This window comes from Camelina sativa, chromosome 5 (genome assembly GCF_000633955.1).
Source record: "Camelina sativa cultivar DH55 chromosome 5, Cs, whole genome shotgun sequence".
Lineage (NCBI taxonomy): Eukaryota > Viridiplantae > Streptophyta > Magnoliopsida > Brassicales > Brassicaceae > Camelina > Camelina sativa.
This window is the reverse complement of record NC_025689.1, coordinates 14,392,789-14,412,434: the sequence shown is the minus strand read 5'-3', so window position 1 is coordinate 14,412,434 and position 19,646 is coordinate 14,392,789. Positions and strand designations below refer to the sequence as shown.

Genomic DNA, 19,646 nt, shown 5'->3' with positions numbered 1-19,646 from the left:
AACATCAATGTATGTTTTAAAGTTCGTTAGTCCTTTTGTGTTTTGAAAATTTACTTAAATTTTTGTTTTGTTCATCCTTAAATATATATTTTTGAATACCTAAACTAATTTTCAAATGCAATAAAGATATAGCTTAATTAACTTTTATTCAATTATTCATACATTTGAAATAGCTTTTGTTGATACATATATTGGACATAAATCATCAAGCGCCACAATTTCCACCTGGTCCTCCAAAAGTGAAGAGTACTCCACTGCTCTTGACATATCCCCAATATGTTAGTCTATAACACTGGTATGAATCAGCATAACGTCTTATTTTCTTTTCTTCAATATCAACGCTTTGATAGTTCAAATTCTTAACTCTAACAGAATAAAATTGTGAACATTTTTGAAAGTCAATAACTGGAAAATGACCATTTCCCATTGGAGGACTAATTCCACTAGGAGATGTAAACACATTCCCTCCAAAGCGTACCAAAGAAGCTCCTTTGTTTAAATGTGTAAATAACTCTTTTGGCCAGTATCCAATTATTTCATCAAATAGTTTTAATGCCCAATTTCCGGTGAAGCCATCCTATTAAATATCAAAACATAAAAAAGTCATTAAATGAAATCTCTTAAATTTAGAAATATATATGTGATTTGAATAAAAAACATTTAAAAAAAACTACATTGAAATAAAAAATCAAGAAATATTAAAGAGGTTGGATTAGAGTATTTTGAAGCATGAACAAAATAGTTGAAATTAAAAAAAATTTTATCATAAAGAAAAATATTCCATCATACTTGTCAAATAAAATTTTTATTATATATAGAGTAGGGAATTTTTTACCTGAAAAATTTTTGGTTGAAAATAATAAGTTGTACCACCATAAACAGAGGATCTATCAAACGTTGTTCCGAGATGAAGGTCTCGAGTAACAAGAACAAATCCAGGACATTTTATATTATAGCATCCAGTTTTTTTATAGCCATCTGCCTAATAAAATTAAAAATATAATAAAATTTTAAAAATAATGTAAGAAAAAGGTAAAAGAAAACCAATGGTCTGACTTTAATGATTGTTTATAATAATAAAATATTTTTTTTTTGCCATGTATCAAGAAATATAGTTAAGAAAATAATTAATCCACTCACGGTCCAATATATTGTAAATCTTGTTAAACTGTCACCATATAATCTTGGATGCACCTGTATAAAATTCAAAATTTATGAAAATATTTATTTTAAACAAAGTATAATCATACTCTCCAACATCTCATGTCGAATTTACTAATGTTGGATTACCATAAGTTAGTATATATTTTTATATTTGTGGATAATTATTTTACAGTCTGAAGGGATCTTTTACTTAATACAAGGCAATAAACATAATCAAATATATTTACATATACTTTTGTTATATAAATGTAATATATAAATATATATATATATATATATATATTATAAGTTTTATTTCCATGTGTTAAATCAAATGACCTTGTATAATGCAAACATTTTATTTCATAAGTTTTATAGTAACTTACCGCCCAACCAACTTGTATACTATTGAGTTGATCCTGAGGTCCATTCTCTAACCAAATTTGACTTTTACTGTATTGATTATTTTGTACAGTTAAATTATGAAGACTTATATACTGTATTGATTATTTTGTACAGTTAAATTATGAAGACTTATATAAGCTTCTGCTCCTCGATAGATGGTCCCATCCAATACAGTCTCAATTGTTGCAAACTGTATACACCAAAAATAAGGAAGATCACTTTAAATAAATATAACATATATTATAGTTACAACACGAAAAGAAAAACGTGATTGCGTATAATCATTTTTTGTGCTATGAATACTATGAAATGTTATTATATAGGATGAAATAAATATTACAATAAAAGCATGATAAAAAAGAAGATTTACATGTTGGCCAGGATACTCCAACGTGTCAAGATGAACGCTTTCAGTTTTATTTTTTTGCTTTGAAATTGGTACCATTCCTTTTGGACAACTTTGATCATTTATTTGATACTTATTTTTTATTCTATGGCTTTCATTTGAAATGAAAATTTCCTATAACATAACACATAAATAACAAGATTAAGTTGACTAAATAGAATTATAGCATGAAATATGCTCTTCTATATTAAATTATTCTGCATTGAATAAAGGCATCGTTAGCCATATTTATACATATATGATTGAAAATATTTAACCACCAAACCTGAATCTTGTGGTTTTTTAACAGTGGATGTTGGAAAGCGGGTTGTTTGTATATATCCACACAATCAAAATCCTGTAAAACCGACTAAATTTTACTTTGACAAATTGAAAGTAATCAATATAAAGAATGGACAAAAGAAGTAGAAGTTATAGAATCTCACAGCCATGATTCCATTTGCCCCCAAGGTTAAAAGCATATAAAAAGAAAGAACAAGCACTAGATGTAAAGCCATTGTTAAATTTTACTTATGTATCTAACTGAGAAGTTCTTGTTATATATACTAATTGAGTCAACGGGTAATAAATTTTTTGTTAGCCATCTCTCTTGACATCTTATCAACTTACCAAAAGTGTGAGATACAAAAAAATATTATTCAAAGAAAAATCATTTTTTGTGTTGTCAAAAAAAAAATCATTTTTAGTCAACAATAACAAATTTGTTGCTAATCATACCACTTCACCTTTTACAAATTTACTAAAAGTGTCAAACTGATAAATTATATAAGAATAGTTTTTGGAAAATTCTTAAAAATAGCACCAAAATAAGTTATTGTTCCAAACTTAGCACAACATCTCTAAAATTCTAAAAATAGCACTAATTAATCTTCTAAAATTAAATGCTAAATTCAAAATACTAAACCTTACCCCTCAAAACTATATCCTAAATGTGAAATTGAGAACCCAAACATAAAAAAACAAATACTAAAAATTAATTTTAAATATTTTAAATAGTGCTATTTTGGAAATTTATGGAATGTATGCTATAGTTGTCCATAAAACTTGGTATAGTGTTATTTTAGGGTATTTCTCATAGTTTTTCTCTGCAACCAGAAATATTAATAAGAAAATGGAAAGAAAAGTCAAAAAAAATTTCAGCCTATATCTTTTTGCCAGAAAAAAATCTAAATTATTTTAGAGTTTCATTAGATAATCATAATTAGTTGAGGCCTTACATATTCAAAATATAAAAATAGTTTAGCCCACTTTAATTTCTTTAGGTAATTTGATTTAGGTTTGGTCGGTACATATATAAAATTCATCAATCATCAAATACGAAAATGTCCACATGGTCCTCTAAATGAGAATGCTACCTAGGGGTGTCAATCGGGCTGGCCCGGCCCGGTCCGGCCAGAAACCGGTAAAGCCCACATATTTTTGAATCCGGTCCGGCCCAACCCGAAATATTTCCGAGCTTATATTTCAAAGCCCGAGCCCGGCCCTAACAGGGCTACAGGGCTTTTTCGGGCTTTTTCGGGCTTATTTTACCGATCAAAAATTCAAACTTATAAGCCTAAAAAAACAGTATTTGAAGGTGCACTATAAAAAAAATCAAACAAAATTTTAATAACTCATCTATATTCACTACAACCAACTTAATTTAATAGAAAAGGTTTAAAACTAAATTAAATTTTGAGACTTTAAGCAAATAAACAAATATATAATTCATATAAAATATCATTAATAAAAATTTTAAAGTATTAGTTATAGTTATTAAGTAAATATGAAAACTAGGATTAGAGTTTAAAACTTTATTTACAATAAATTATTAATCAAATATTGCAATCAAACAAAAATATTAACAAAAATGTAAAAATATATTTGCTAAAGGGCTTTTCGGGCTGGCCCGAACCCGGTTGGGCTAAGCCCGAAAAACTCTATAGCCCAAACGGGCTGAACTCAAAAAGCCCGATTTTTTCTGGACATATATATTTAAACCCGAACCTGATATTTTTCAGGGCCAGGTCGGGCCAGCCCGCGGGCTTTAGCCCTAATTGACATGCCTAATGCTACCGTAAAATCCCGACCCTAAAATTCTGTACCAACTCCTACATGTTCGTTAATACAATTAGGGCCTATCGATTTTTAACTCATTCATTAAACAATATGTGATAGTGGTTAAGTAAAACGGGTCAAATAAATCTTAAAACATGTATCCAAATTTAATATAGGGTTTTAGTACAACAAAAGTCATGAAAATAGGCTAATACATCGTTGTCAAAAAAAAAAAGGGCTAATACATCATTTTAAAATATTAGACCAAAAATAAAACTACCCAAAACCATCATTCTCTCCTTTCCTTGCATCCGTCATGCGAGCTGGTCAGCCACATAAGTTTTGATCATCGGATCTTTCTTTTCCTGCGACCATAAAAGGAGGCGTAAGCAAATTGCTTAGTGGAGCGGTCATCTCGTCTCACCAATCTTAGTTCAGTAATCTCAATCTAACATAGGTTTAATTCAATCAAGTCATGCATGTCAAATAACCAATAGGATAGTTGTCCAAATCGTTTAGACCAACCATCGATTTATTGCAATAAAAACATTAACCAAGACAAGCAAGCAATCAAGACTAAATAAACCATCGGTCAAGAGATCGACCAAAGAACTTAGCCACAATCACACACTCGCCTTTGGATTCGATCCTAGGTGCTAACTCTCGGTTTTCCCATGTTCTATACGTACGGTCTCCGATTCGGTCCTGTTTCAAACACGGACATATCGGCCATCGTTACCATCCGATGCTAAGACCATATAACTATCGACAGACTAAGGTTGGAGGATCACTTACCGATCTCTCCCTCGACTATGACTTAGGATTTAAGGCTCGACGGAACTCTCTCCCTCTCTTTCTCTCGCGGCGGCTTAAGGATATTTATGCGGTGCTCTCTCGAGAGCTTAGGGTTATAATCCTATATATAGGACCGACTAAACCGCCTTGGACATTCCAAAACGATAAGCCCTATAGTGCCCCAAGTTTCCTTATTTTTTCGAAACTATCCTTACCCTACCTGAATTGCTTTTTCCGCGAGTTTTCATTTCTCTTGAGTTCCTTTTTCCATGACTCGGCCTAAATCTTTCGCAAAGATTCCAAAGTTCCCGGGCCATCCATCAGCCCATTGTCATGTCGATCCATCCTTGTACTATTGGTCCGATCCACCGTTCCCCGATGCGACCTTTTACTCGACAGTCCCTACTTCACTATCACTCGTACTGTCACTCGTACTGTCACTTACACTAAAAACTTCACTACCCAATATAATCCAGAAACTTACATGCCTGCATCAATAATCACTGTAAAATTGGGATTCCGTTTCTTCAATTCAAACATCTGTTCACTACTGTCACTTTAGTATTCTCGAACTCTCCATTCTCATTTGGATCCATTTATCCTATCGACCCCATGGCCAATGTCTGACTGTACCACCGTTTGTTGCTACGTGTAATGCCGCACGTACCGGTTATGTACGGCTACTCGTACCCCGTCATACCACTACACGTACCATTACCCGTACCGCACACGTACCATTACACGTACCGCTGGGTCGCCCAGCACGGGGTGTTACAATTCTCCCCCACTTAGGATTGATTCGTCCTCGAATCTTTGTTCCCTTTTCGTGGAACTTCCCTCTTATCGAACCACATCCTGAAGTTCACCTTCATGACCTCTTCTGATTCCCACGTTGTTTCCTCTACTCCTTCACAATCCCACACAACCTGAATCAATCTATCCTTCTTCTTTTTATGCGGACCCCTTAGCTTAACACCAACTATCCAAACCGGTTGCCCGATGATTGTCATGTTAGCTTATAGATCGGGTGGAGGTTTAGAGATTACATTCTCCCGTCCAGTTATGCATTTCCTTAGCACATCTAGAAACATGAAATACTGGATGGAAGGCTGCCACTGCCGGTGGCAGTTACAACTTATACGCCATTGTCCCTATCCTTTCCAGGATATGGTACGGTCCCATGTACCGTGGGATAAACTTAGTATTCAGCGCAACTCGGTCTCTACCCTTGTAGTTCACAGTTTTATGATAAACCATGTCTTCCACTTGGAATTCTAATTCCCACCGACGCTTATCCGCATAAATCTTCTATCTAACTTGGGCTTCTTTCATCTTCATCTTCAAAATCTTAATCTTTTCAGTTGTTTCTTCTACAAAATCTCGGCCATACACACTCCGCTACTCCATTTGTGTCCAACACATGGACGTACGACAAGGTCTACCGTATAATGTTTCATACGGTGACATGCTTATACTTGCATGGAAGCAATTGTTGTAGGCAAATTCTGCTAAGGGTAAATAACCCGTCCATTCACTGCCCCAATCCATCACACTCGCTTGCAAAAGGTCCTCGAGTGTCCGGATGGTCCGTTCGGACTGTCTGTCCGTTTGCGGGTGATGAGCTCTGCTCATTTCTATTCGCGTCCCAAAACGCTTTTGTAGGGCCTTCGAAAGCCCTAAGGTAAGTGTCTCGTTCCGACACTATACTAGCAGATACCCCATCTAGCTGCACAATCTCCTTTACATACAGCTCGGCCCCATCCTTTTTGGTCATGGCTAAGAAGTGGGCGGACATTGTTAATAGGTCCACGATTACCCATATGGCATCCTTTTGTCACACAATGGTAAACTCGTGACAAAATCCATGGTTATCGTTTCAAAAAACCATTCAGGGATCGATAGGCTTTGCAACAGCCCACCCGGTACTTGGTTCTAGGCTTTAACCCATTGGCACGTCGGACAAGCCACAATCCATTTAGATACGTCCTTTGTCATGCCTGCCCAATGGTAGTACCGTTTCAGATCCTGATACATTTAGTCGATCCAGAGTGGATCGACAACTTGGACTGGTATGCTTCCTTAAAAAATTTCGTCCGCAATTCCTTCTCCTTGGGGACACACACACGTCCCTTTACCAAGATGGTTTTGTTGTTTGAGGTTTCATACTCGGTTTTGTCAATTTTGGACAACCTTATCAAATCCCCATCCTTCTTTTGTGCGATCCAAACCCTGGTCAACAAATCTGCTTGGTCTGCGGCCCCCAAGCCTAGCGGTTCCAACTGTTTGGTTAATGCACTCAACCGCAAGGTTCCAATCATCCTTACAAGACTCTCCATGTCCTTTTCCACATTCGTGGCCAGCCTTTTTCGACTCAAAGCGTCTGCCACTAAATTTGCTTTACCCCACTAGAGAAATTTGATTATACAGCCAGGGTTTTTGCTACGGAAAAGTTAATAACAAATATTAACTACACAAAGTTACGAATTAGTGACAAATTATTAGATAATATGTTTTGTTGCAAATAGTTACTAAACGTAGCAAGATAATAACAAATAGATACTAACATAATTTTGTAGCAAATTTGCTATAAGTTTGGAACAAAATATGTTGTAACCTTAGTGCATTTCAAGAGAAATCGTCACAAATTATAGTAAATAAATTATAAAATAATATGTTGTCCTTCACTCTGTTCTTTTTTTTTTGGTGAGACAGAGGGAGACAAAACCTCCCTAAGAAATTAAAAGAAAAATTACAAACAAACACATCTGGCAATCGCATCCCCTAGAGCGTCTTCCATCAAAACAGAAAGAAGATCCTCCAGGCAAGCATCGAACAATTGGAAGCCTGATGGATGAGTAAAAGCATAGTTTGCTAACCCGTCTACAAGACGATTAGCTTCACGGTACACATGCGTGATCCGGACTGACCAGTCCTTTGAAAGAAAGCCATAGCACAAACGTATTAGGAATGACAAGGGATGAGAATCCAAAATCCCTGTCTTTAAGAACCCAACTACCAACTCAGAATCTATCTCAAACTCCACATGAGTGATCTGGCGCTCCCACGCGAGATAGAGACCATAATACACCCCCATAGTTCCGCCAATGGGGCCGTGCAGTATCCTATGTTTAACGCAAACCCATGAATCCATCACCCTTCACTATCGCGAATAACCCCTCCAGCCGCAGCAGAACCTGGATTACCCCGCGAGACACCATCCGTATTCAGTTTAAACCAGTTCTCCCGAGGTGGAACCCATGTGATCTGTCTCTCCACTCTTACTGATTCGTTAGACAGCACTCGGCAAGCCAAGTTTGCACGATGTACTTCCTTTGCCATATCCTTCACAAACTGAACCCTGTCTCTACATTTTCCTACCACCCCAAAAACATTACCGCACCTCCATTTCCACGCCCACCACACACATATAACAAATAGGATAGCCCAAGGAACATCAAACCGAACTGACAAATCCCCTAAGTTCCCTGACACCCACTCTAAAAATAGAGAGAGGATCGACAACTTGGACTGGTATGCTTCCTTAAAAGTGCGTGGACTTTGTTAATAGGTCCAAGAAGTGCGTGGACTTTGCAACAGCCCACCCAGTACTTGGTTCTCAGCTTAAACCCATTGGCATGTCGGAGGACCGACGTACTATTTATCCCTCGGAACTATCATATCGTGCCAGTTTTCCATCGATCTTTGACTTCTTACCAGTTCTCCTTCGGACTTATATCCTCCGCCTATTTCCCCCCGAATTCTATACTATACTAACAAAACCGTGTAACGATTCAGGGTTTGATCGGATCCACATTATCGATTTCGATGTTGATTACGGAGGACAGTGGTCGTCTCTAATGCAAGAACTCGCTTCTGGTGGAAGAAGAAGAAACAGAGCATCGTCTCTTAAATTAACAGACATTGCTCCTCCTCCTTCAATAGTCTCCGACGAGTTCGAGCTTCGATTCACAGAGGAAAATCTCAAAACTTTTGCCGGAGAAGTCAAGGTTCCGTTTGAAATCGAGTTACTAAGCATCGAGCTTCTTCTAAACCCGGCTTATTGGCCTCTCTCTCTCTCTCCGTTCATCAGAAAAAGAAGCAATTGCGGTGAATCTCCTGATAAACTCCGTCGTCTCCGGTTACCTCCCGTTGATCCTCCGTTTCCTCAAACAAATCTCATTAAACGTCGTCGTTTGCTCAGACAGAGGTTGTGACCGTAACGACGTGCTGTTTCCAAACGCTGTGATCCATGTGCTTCAGTACCACACCACTCTGCTTGAGTCTCTTGATGCTAATCAGAACCAAGACGATTCGAGTATAGAGAGGTTTTGGGTGAGATAAATTCTAGGCTTTTCAATTTTGATTTTTAGGTATAAATTGATTTTATACCGGTTTAACATTTGTTTTTATTAGGTTTAGATCCAAAACGGTGTAAACCCAGTTTGATGGGTAAGTAGATAGAGAAGTATGAATTCGGGGAAAAATAGAGAGAGGATCGACAACTTGGACTGGTATGCTTCCTTAAAAATTTTCGTCCGCAATTCCTTCTCCTTGGGGACGCACACACGTCCCTTTACCAAGATGGTTTCGTTGTTTAAGGTTTCATACTCGGTTTTGTCAATTTTGAACAACCTTCTTTTGTGCGATCCATACCCTGGTCAACAAATCCGCTTGGTCTGCGGCCCCCAAGCCTAGCGGTTCCAACTGTTTGGTTAATGCACTCAACCGCAAGGTTCCGATCATCCTTACAAGACTCTCCATGTAATTTTGAGTTGTTATTCTGGAGGAATCAAATTATGTACAAGGAACCTTGTGGAGGAGGAGGTGGTGGTGGTGGGTCGTCGAGATCGGAGATCCTTGGTGGAGCTATTGATCGGAAACGAATCGACGATGTATCAATAAGAAACTAGAGAAGTCTTCAGCTTCCACCATATCTAGGGTTCTCACTTCTAAAGACAAAGATCCTTTTTCATTCACATTTACCTCCACTGCTAAATCTCAGCTTCCCGATGGTTTGTCGTTTCCTTCATTCTTTCATATCTGTGGTTTTTGTTGTGGTAGTTTAATTTTAATTGCATTGTTCTTAAGTGGATCGGAAGGTGATGATACATCGTGGATCTCTTGGTTTTGTAATTTGAGAGGCAATGATTTCTTCTGTGAAGTCGATGAAGATTATATTCAAGATGATTTCAATCTTTGTGGATTAAGTGGTCAAGTTCCTTACTATGATAATGCTCTTAATCTCATTTTAGATGCCGAATCTTCCCACAGTAAGTGTGACTCCTCTTCCTTTTGTTAAACTACATTCTAAAAGTTAGAAACTTTTGGCCTGAGTATCTTATTCTTTTGGGGGATCTATTTAGGTGAGATGTTTACAAAAAAAAATAAAACAGAATGAAATGGTGGAATCAGCTGCTGAGATTCTTTATGGTCTTATTCATGTTTGTTACATTTTGACAACTAAAAGAATGGCTGCAATGGTTTGTGTTTCTTTTTACTCTTGTGTTTAGGTTTTGGTGCTTTTAGACTACCTTGTTTGCTTTACGACATTAAGGATGGTTATCTTTGAACAGGTATCTCTAAAATTTAGACACTAGAAGCGGATTCATGGTGAACATGTATCTCTAAAATTTCTCAAATTTGACTTAGTGATCTTTGAAATTCGTATGCCTTTCTAGTTATCGTTGACAGCTTGGGAACATTTGAGAATCAGCTTCTAGTGTCTAAATGTGCGATTCAAAGTCTTTGACTCTTGATTACAGGAAATCAGATCCTCAGTGATCTGAGTTATTATGATGGTGTCTTGTCTAGTAGTAGTTTCTGTTTTCTGCTAAGTTTCAGTTTTCTCCGTATTTAAATGAATCTGTGTTTGAGTGTGTAATAATTCATTTTAATGGTGTTTGCAGATAACAATTGGAGAAACTGGTTCAGGGAAGAGCACTCAGTTGGTTCAGTTCCTTGCTGATTCTAGAGTTGCTGCTGGTGAGTCGATTGTTTGTACACAACCACGGAAAATTGCTGCCATGACATTGGCTGATCGGGTCAGAGAAGAAAGCAGTGTTTGTTATGAGGAAAATACTGTCCGTTGTACTCCAACTTTTTTTTTCTACCGAGCAAATTAGTTCCAAAGTTGTATCATGACAAAAATTTGTCTGCTTCAACACTACTCCTTACGAACTGTTACTTTTAGATATTCTTTACTTTTCTTAAAGGTTTGAACTTTTAGTATTACATTTTTACTTTGTAATGATATTTTGTACCATTGTTTTCTATAAATATAATAAAGTTTTGGTATTTTTTTGTTTAATTTGTCAAATTATCCAAAAACTAATCCTTAGTCCTTACCATTGTTACTATTAAGCCACAAACATAACGTGTTAATTTGTAACAAGTTTATGTCAAGTCATTGTGTAGCTTGTTGTGAGTAAATTAGCGACGGAATTTTGAAGCTAGGTGTTACTCATATTAATTTGTATCTAATTTGTGGCAATTTGCGACAATTTGCTATGAAAGAGAAATTTTGCAACAACCAAATAGTTACAAATTTTTTTTTATCTCAAAACTGTAACAAATTTTATTTAGCTACGTAAAACGTGTTACACCTATACAAATTTTCATAACTATACGATAAAATTTTTGTAGTGCCCGGATGGTAGCTAATCTCTAGATCATAGTCGGCAACTAACTCCATTCACCTACATTGTCGTAAGTTTAGTTCCGGCTGAGTAAAATGTATTTTGGACTCTTGTGGTCTATATAGATTTGCACCTTCCCACCGTATAGGTAGGATCTCCAAATTTTGAGTGCAAACACTACGGTCGCCATCTCCAAGTCGTGGGTTGGGTTGTTTGCTTCATGCTTCCTTAACTGTCGTGAAGCATAAGCAATCACTCTACCATTCTGCATTAGTCCGTCCGGACGCGTCCATGTACACGACGTATAGTTCATCTGGTTTTGGTAAGGTCAGAATCGGAGTACTCATAAGCTTGTTCTTTAGCTTCGAGAAACTCTGCTCACACTCGGCCGACCATACGTACGGTTCGTCCTTTCCCGTCAGTTTGGTCAGTGGCTGGACCATACTTGCAAATCCTTTCACGAAATGACGATAGTACCCGGCCAGTCTTAGGAAACTTCTTATTTTCGAGGTGTTTTGCGGTCTAGGCCATTCCGTAATGGACCGTATATTTTCCTGATCGACAGACACTCCCTTGTCCGACACGACATGTCCTAAGAACCCAATCTCTTTTTTTTAGAAGCTGCACTTACTGAGTTTGGCAAACAGCTTCTGTTCCTTCAGCTTACCCAATACCTTCCTAAAATGTTTACCGTGATCCTCTTCACTCTTTGAGTAAACCAGAATATCGTCTATAAAGACAATCACAAACTCGTCCAGGTATTCACGGAATACATTGTTCATGAGCTTCATGAAAGTTGTGGGTGCATTGGTCAAGCTGAACGGCATGACCACAAATTCGTAATGGTTGTACCTTATCAGAAAGGCTCTCTTCCGGATGTCCGATTCCTCTATCAGAATTTAGAGGTAACCCGAGGCCAAATTGATCTTTGAGAAGTATGTCGCTCCTCGGAGTTGGTCAAACAACTCATCTATCCTTGGAAATGAGTACCTATTCTTAACCTTTACCTTATTTAATCCCCGATAGTCAAAGCAAAAACGAAAGGTACCATCCTTTTTCTTCACAAAGAGGACTGGTGCACCCCATGGTGAACTGCTTGGTCTCACAAACCCCTTCTCCATCAACTCACTCAACTGTGTCTTTAACTCAGCCATCTCCACCAGGTCCATCCGGTACGGAGCTTTGGATATTGGAGCCGTATCTGGTTCCAGTTCAATGGTGAATGGGTCCGAACGTGCCAGTGGCAGTCTGAACAGTGGTTTGAAGACGCTCTCAAACTTCCGTACCACCGGTATGTCCTGGGGTCCCATGTCCATACCTACTTCCTCTATTGTGATCGAAGCTATATAAGCCTCACATCTGTTTTTGATCATCTGTTCAGCCTGAACTGTCGAGAATAACAACCTTCCTGAAATCAGCTTGATGCCCTGATATTCCAACATTACTTTAGCGGTCTCAAAAAGAACTCACCCACGGTGGCAGTCCAAGTGTGCCATGGGTTTCCCAAGCCAATCCATGCCAAAGATTACCTCGTGTACTTTTACTCGGCATATGACCAAATATGCCGGCATGTCCATACCGCATTTCATGACCGAGATGTTCCGGACCACTCCATAGGTCATCATCACTGCTTGTACCAACCCAAAGTTATCTCGGGTTCTTTCTAAAATCCACCTTTCCCAATCATCTTTGGGCACACAAAACAATGTGTCAAGTATCAAACATCACATGAATTTCTACACCACCCATGAGTATGGTCCCTACAAAATTCTTGCTTGCTAAGAACCTATCCAAACACAAACACAATTTTTTACCCAAAAATTTCACTAAGGCAAGTGTCAAGACTTACCAATGATCTACCGTGAAGTGCTCGCTTCCACCTGCCAGTCCGCGATCGAGTACATCCTAGGCATAATCTCTGGTCGCTTCAGCGGTGGCAGCAATGGTAACATCTCGCTTGCCCGTTTCCATCTCTGCGTTACCAGCAGTGGACAGTTCGGTCGAATGTGTCCGGATTTTGGCCACACTGGTAGCACCCCCGAGCGTCATTGCCCTTTTGTTGACAGCTACAAGCCATATTGTCCTTTCCTCCGCATACAAGACACGTGCCCAGGAGGCGTTGACACTGCCCAAAGTGTCACTTACGGCAGGTCGGACACACCCGTGTACCATTCAGTCGGCCCGTGGTATGTTTCAATCTAGTACCTGGTTCGGACCTTACCTGCGGTACCAGCTTTACCGAGGTTCCTTCGGAGTGCTGCTGAGATTCCTCGGCTAGTCAATCTTCAAACATGGCTGCCTTCTCAACCAACTTAGCAAAGCTCCCATAGTTACGTATCATGATCGGTTGCGGACATCCACTCTCATGCCACGCAAGAACCGACGGATCAAAACCTGCTGATCCTCCATCTCATCAACACCATACCTCTTGAGACGGTTGAACTCGGGCACATACTCCCGTATCGTCCAAGCTTCCTGACGCAAGTCCAAGAAATCCGATTCAAGGCGGTCAATGGCCTCTTGTGGAAAGTACTTCACAAGGAATAAGCCACGAAAAGTTCCCCACAAACAATTTTGGTTTGTCATGCGATTCACCATGCCCTTTCACCATGTGTGGGCTTCTCCGGACAAGTAGTGGATCACAATTTCCTTCCGATACTTTATCTGACAGCGCACGGAGTCAAAATTCTTTTCGAGACAAGTTCTCTATGCGTCGGCCTCGGTAGGGTTCAGTTCGCCACTAAAATACTGCATTCCCAATTTCAGCATTTGGTCCATGAAGGTCAGGTATGAAGGAACACCCAGTTCCCTTGGTACTACGTCCGGTATGGGTGGATTTGCTACAGGTGGTGGGGCTATTTTTTCCAATATTTGTGCCAACACTCCCAGCACTAGCCCCATCTCCATTGGTGCAGCCGCACCTGCACCCGCACAAACTGTAGGCACTGCTCCCTTACCATTACCATCGGTACCACCCTCTCCGATTCCTACACCGGCTCTTACCCCTACTTGCCCAGCGTTCACCAGAGGAAATATACCACGAGAGCATAGGTCGGGACAGTCAGTCTAGCGGTTCAACTGAGGAAGGGTCAACGTCATGGTGGTTCTATCAAGGGCGGAAATCTTGCGCATGGAACCAAGAGGAAGTGGGATGGCATGCATAATTCGAGTGGTGCAGGATGCTACGGATTTGGTACCATAGGCCACAAGGTGGTGACATGTCCTTAGAAGAGTGCTCCAACGAAAACTTAGACAGTAGTTCGAGTGTGTTACCATTGTAAGGAGCCATGGCACATCAAGCCCAAGTGTCCAAAGTTACAGCAGACAACGGTGGAAGTGGTGCAGACTAGAGTGCAGCCGGGAGTGCAGCCGGGAGTGCAGCCGGGAGTGCAGCTAGGAGTAGAGTCGGTGGGAGGATCAACAGACACCGTGGGTGTAGTTAACCATGGAGACCATAACAAACAGTGTTTGAGCGATCAAAAGTATAACTTTAAAGACTCAGACTTGGTGAATTTCAGTTGTTCGGATTTTATGTTTGACTGTGATAAAATGTTTTGGTTCTTATCACCTGAGGTTTGTGTAAGAACCTTGTTTGTGGGCGGGTGCAAAATTGTGACACTCTGGCTTGCGGAGAGATTTAATAGAACTAGTTTGGCCACCTATGTCACCAAAGTGCACTTTATCTTTTCCTAAGAGAACTCCACAGTTAAACGTGCTTATGTTGAGGTAGTCTCAGGATGGGTGACCTCCTGGGAAGTGACTGTCGGAACTGTGCAAATGGGGACAAAACACAGGAAAAGATCATGTGGTGATTTGTAGGGACGGATGAGCTCACGTGCCTGGTGAGAGTACATGAGACTCATTAAAGAAGGTAAGCCCATTGACTAGGACTGGACTTAGGGCCCACTAAGAGGTTGCGGTCGGAAGGTTACAAGTGGTATCAGAGCCAAACCCAGATGAGTGTGGAGTCGAGTGGGCTCACACTGTCAGGGGTGACGGTCTTGGTGCGAAACGAGGACGTTGCAATCTCTTAGTGAGTGTAAATTGTGACACCCTAGTTTGCGGAGAGGTTTAAAAGAATTGATTTGGATACCTATTGATCTAGAGTTAAATCAATAACCCAAAGCACACTCAACCATGATCTAGTGGTGTCGTCGTAGCACTTCAGGGTCGAATCCTCAGAGACAAAACGATACACTATGAAATTATATAGACCAAGTATAGCTAAAGAATGAGAGAGTTTGTATTGCAAGTAACCAAACAAAACAGAAAATAAATAAGAGTTTGTAAAACTAAGAGAAAGTATCGCGCGCAGGGAATCAATCAAGGGGTATGATTACAAAATTGGGTGATGGGTTGGGATAGCTTTAGGAACCGTTCTTGAACTCAAATCTCAATTATAAAACTAACATATTGTCGCAGTATTAGTTATCTATGCAAGGAATTAATTAAACTCTAAACCGTCGTTTGAATCTAAACAATCCTAGCAAGCAATAAGTTCAAGTTTGATTTGTTCACAAGGTGCCTTAACTTCAACCTTCGTTGGCTAAGGATCACCTTGCTCACCTATGTTCTTTCAAGTAATTCAACAACACTTTTGATGCCTAGATGAATTAAACCTAAGATCATAAACTAGGTAGCTAATCTAGTTTAAGCAATAAGAACAACAATAGATGAAGAACAGAATAGATCAATCCCAAATCTAACAACCTAAATCAATAAATCATAAAACCCCCTTTTGAAACCCGAAACCCAACAGAGAGACTACTCAGACATGGAAATTAAAGCACAACAAATCAAGGATGAAGAAATCATAATCGAATTGCAAAGAGAAATAATAGGGTTCATAATTCTTCTCCAAAGGGTTAGAAAGGATAAGAGATCTTCTCCCAAGCTTACAAGTGCTCAAAAACGGCGTAGAGCCAAAGTTATCTTTCTAGGGGTCGAGCCCCGTGGTTAAATAGTAAAATAAATCCCTAAAAAGTCGGTTTAAAACGAAAAAAGAAAGATTTCGTCAGGGACGGGATTGGTTGATCTTGCAAGGATCAGTCGATCCGGAACGTTTTTTCTGTTTTCATTCCATCTGCCTTCTAGCTCGATCAGTTTCAACCAATTGGCTCCAGATGCATGTTTCTATCCCAAAACGCTCAGATTCCTTCTAAAGTCACCTAGGACCTGTAAAGACTCACAAAAGACTATAAGGACTCTAAAAGCACACTTTGACCTAAGAAAAGACTCAAAACAATCCTAAAAACTATAGTTAAAACCCTATAAAATACAGACACATCACCTATGTCACCAAAGTGCACTTTTTCGGTGAAGGATCTTGAGAGGTTTAAGCGTGCTTATGCTGGAGTAGTCTTAGGATGGGTGACCTTCCGGGAAGTAACTGTCGGAACTGTGCGAGTGAGGACAAAACAGATGAAAATATCATGTGGTGAATTTTTGGAACGTTAACAAGTCTTTAAAACCTTCTGGACGTAGCAAACTGACCGTCGGATATAGATGGGCTCACGTGCATAGTGAGAGGGCATGAGGCCCATTAAATAAGGGTGGACCCATGGACTGGGATTGGACATAGGGCCCAGTAAGAGGAGGTGGTCGGGGCGCTACAAGTGGTATCAGAGCCCTCACGGTTCTTGGACATGTTAATGCATGGTGTTAGAGGTTTAAGGGAAATTAACATCCCGGTTTCCTAATTTTAGAAAAACACCACAACAAGCTTCTTTTACGTCCTTAGCCTCAGATCTCCAGCCACAAGCACAGATCTCTCAAGAATAAGCACAAACTCGATAGGAAACTCACAGAAACCTCTCAGGAACTCTTTTTCTCTCTTTTGCTCAAGGTAAAAGTGACGAAACTAGACCAAGGGCATCGAAATAAACCTTTTATACTCTACCCCTAGAGTTTCCCAAACCAAAAATGCAAAAAAATGTGTGTTTAACTTAAGTTGGTCCGCTCTTGGAAATGTTGGTGTCGACATTCCTCTGTGAGATGCTTCCCAAGCAAGAAAGTAGGGGAAAATCTTGCAGTAGTGATAGTCATTTGTGACTCCATTTGCCTTAATGCTTCTGACTATATCTTTAAAATGCTCAATGTGATCCAAAGGCTTCTCATGTGGTAAATTTTGGAAAGGCCTTGGTCCAACAAGAGCAAAGTACGAAGGCTTCAGCTTAAAGTCATTCCTCGAGAATGGAGGAAACAATTGCTGATCAGTTTTCATAGAACAAGTCTGGTATGTTGAAGCCCGCAAGACTCTTTACAAGCTCACATTGTTCCGTCGCCCCTAAACATTCTGCAGATTATTTCTACTCACTCCAGCTCCATCCGCACCAGCATCGAGGTTGCATCGATCGATGCCAACTCTGTGTCGGTCGATGCAACGTGTATTCTCATCGAAAGCGGCGATTTCTTCAGGAATTACTCTCCCTTCTGCATCATGTTTTTGGCCTTGCTCGTTGCGCATATGACCCTCTTGATTCCTCAAAACTCCAGCCTCACCAACTCTCAAAATGATTGGATTTACCATCTTTGAAGATTTGGCTGCTTTTCTGTTCTCACGCTCTAGTTGTCCTAACTCTTGGTTCGTAAGCTTCACAATCATACCAGTTCTATTGTTCCTGGTGTTAGGCTTAGAAGGCATACACCTGAAACACACAAGAGAAAAGAAATAATTATATGCATCAAAGGTTTTATCAGGAAAATCAATTATATTCTCATATCAATTTATTTTCCTAGCTTATTAATTCTAGGTGATCAATCAAGAATTAATATGAAGAACAACCAAATATGAATATCACAGAAGAATAAGAATCCTAAGAAATCAACAGATCTAATAAACCATCAAAAAACCCTATGAGAATCCCTAAACCTAATAAGCAAACTACTCAGACATCATTGCAAAAACACAAATCAGTACCTGAATAAATTGCATTAAGAAAATTGAATAGAGAAGTAAGGGAGTTCGAAATCTCTATCAACAGGGTTGGGTTCTCACTTGTCTCTCCAAAGGCTCTCTCTCAAAAGTTGCAGAGATAAAAAAGCATAGGTCTAATCAATGACCTAAAAATCCTATTAATATTACTAAAACACGTTGATGACTAATGTTGCAATTAGGGAAGACTTTGGGGAAACTTTGTAAATGTTCAAAACATCCAAAAACTCGGACTTTTCTTGTGAACACTGCATCGATAAACGCCATCACTTGCATCGGCTGATGCATCTTTCGGAGTTCATCTCCGAACTTCACAACTTAGTCTCAATGCTCGATTGTGCTCCAAATCCTCCTATTTTGCTCCATTATGCTCTCATCCATTCCAAATCCTATAAAACCTGTAAAGACTCACAAAAAACCTTAAAAAATATCAAAAGACTCTAAAAGATTCCTTATATCATGGTTAAAAACCACAAAAACCATGATATATCAAACGTCGTTGGCTCGACGTCTGCTGGCTTCTCAAGCGTAATGAGGAGAGTAGTTTGTCTTCTTCTCTTGGATCTTTCTCCATTGAATTCATCGGGTGGCTCCTTAAGGTCATCTTCTTCTTTTGTTTTGGCATTACAGTTTGTGGTTGGCAGCTCCGCTTCTCCTTTTTCAAGTCCTCATGGTGGTGGAGCACAAATGTGGTAATAGCAAAACAAACCATTGTAAAGTTTTCTCCTTTTTCTTATTGAGTGGTCTCGCATGAGTGGGGGTTAAAGCTTTTGGTTTCCATGGAAACCTGTAGCTTATTTTCCATGGATTCTTCTTTAAGTTCTTTGGATCCTAGGACAGCTTCTCCCTCATCGTGATCTTGTAGAGGAGGAATAGGGTTACCTTGTGGTTTTGTGAAAGAAAATTTTCCTTTTTCTAAAAGCAAACTAGAATGTTTTCCTTTTTCGAATAAGATTCCCTTTTCTCTTTCTTCTCCCTCATGGGGTCGAGTTTCTACTTCTTTGTATACAGCAAAACTTGAGGATAGGTCCTCAATCTTAGCATCAAGATCTTGGTTCTTCTCCTTTAGTTTGGATTCAATCTCCTTAAGCAACTTGTGGATATCCAATGTGAATGTAACAACAATTTCTGGTTCGACCAAATTGATTTAAATTGCTGAGTTGGGCGGTTTGGTTTACGTGGAATCCCAAACTGGGGTATATCTGTGAGAAGTTGACCTGAGGGTTTCGGAAAAGTTACTTTAGCCGTTCCACAGAGAAAATAGAGAGGAAAAAAGAGAATATAGAGTGTT

The 19,646-nt window shown here is 39.3% G+C and overlaps 1 protein-coding gene and 1 pseudogene across 1 annotated transcript; one reads left to right on the top strand and one right to left on the bottom strand.

The window, feature by feature from the left end:
* On the bottom strand, nt 206-2,451 carry LOC104789253. Its single transcript, XM_019245289.1, has 8 exons — nt 2,380-2,451; nt 2,220-2,303; nt 1,919-2,068; nt 1,686-1,738; nt 1,530-1,641; nt 1,141-1,194; nt 836-982; nt 206-577 (listed from the first exon to the last, which is right to left on the bottom strand). Exons 1-8 carry the CDS (start codon nt 2,449-2,451, stop codon nt 206-208), a joined length of 1,044 nt encoding a protein of 347 aa, XP_019100834.1.
* On the top strand, nt 7,727-11,082 carry LOC104786878 (annotated as a pseudogene).

Coding starts and splice junctions, on each gene's coding strand:
- LOC104789253 (XM_019245289.1), bottom strand. CDS start 2,451: ATGGCTTTACATCTAGTGCTTGTTCTTTCTTTTTATATGCTTTTAACC. Junction 1,642..1,685: donor ATCTATCGAGGAGCAGAAGC/TTATATAAGTCT, acceptor ATAATCAATACA/GTATATAAGTCTTCATAATT. Junction 983..1,140: donor GATTTACAATATATTGGACC/GTGAGTGGATTA, acceptor TAATTTTATTAG/GCAGATGGCTATAAAAAAAC.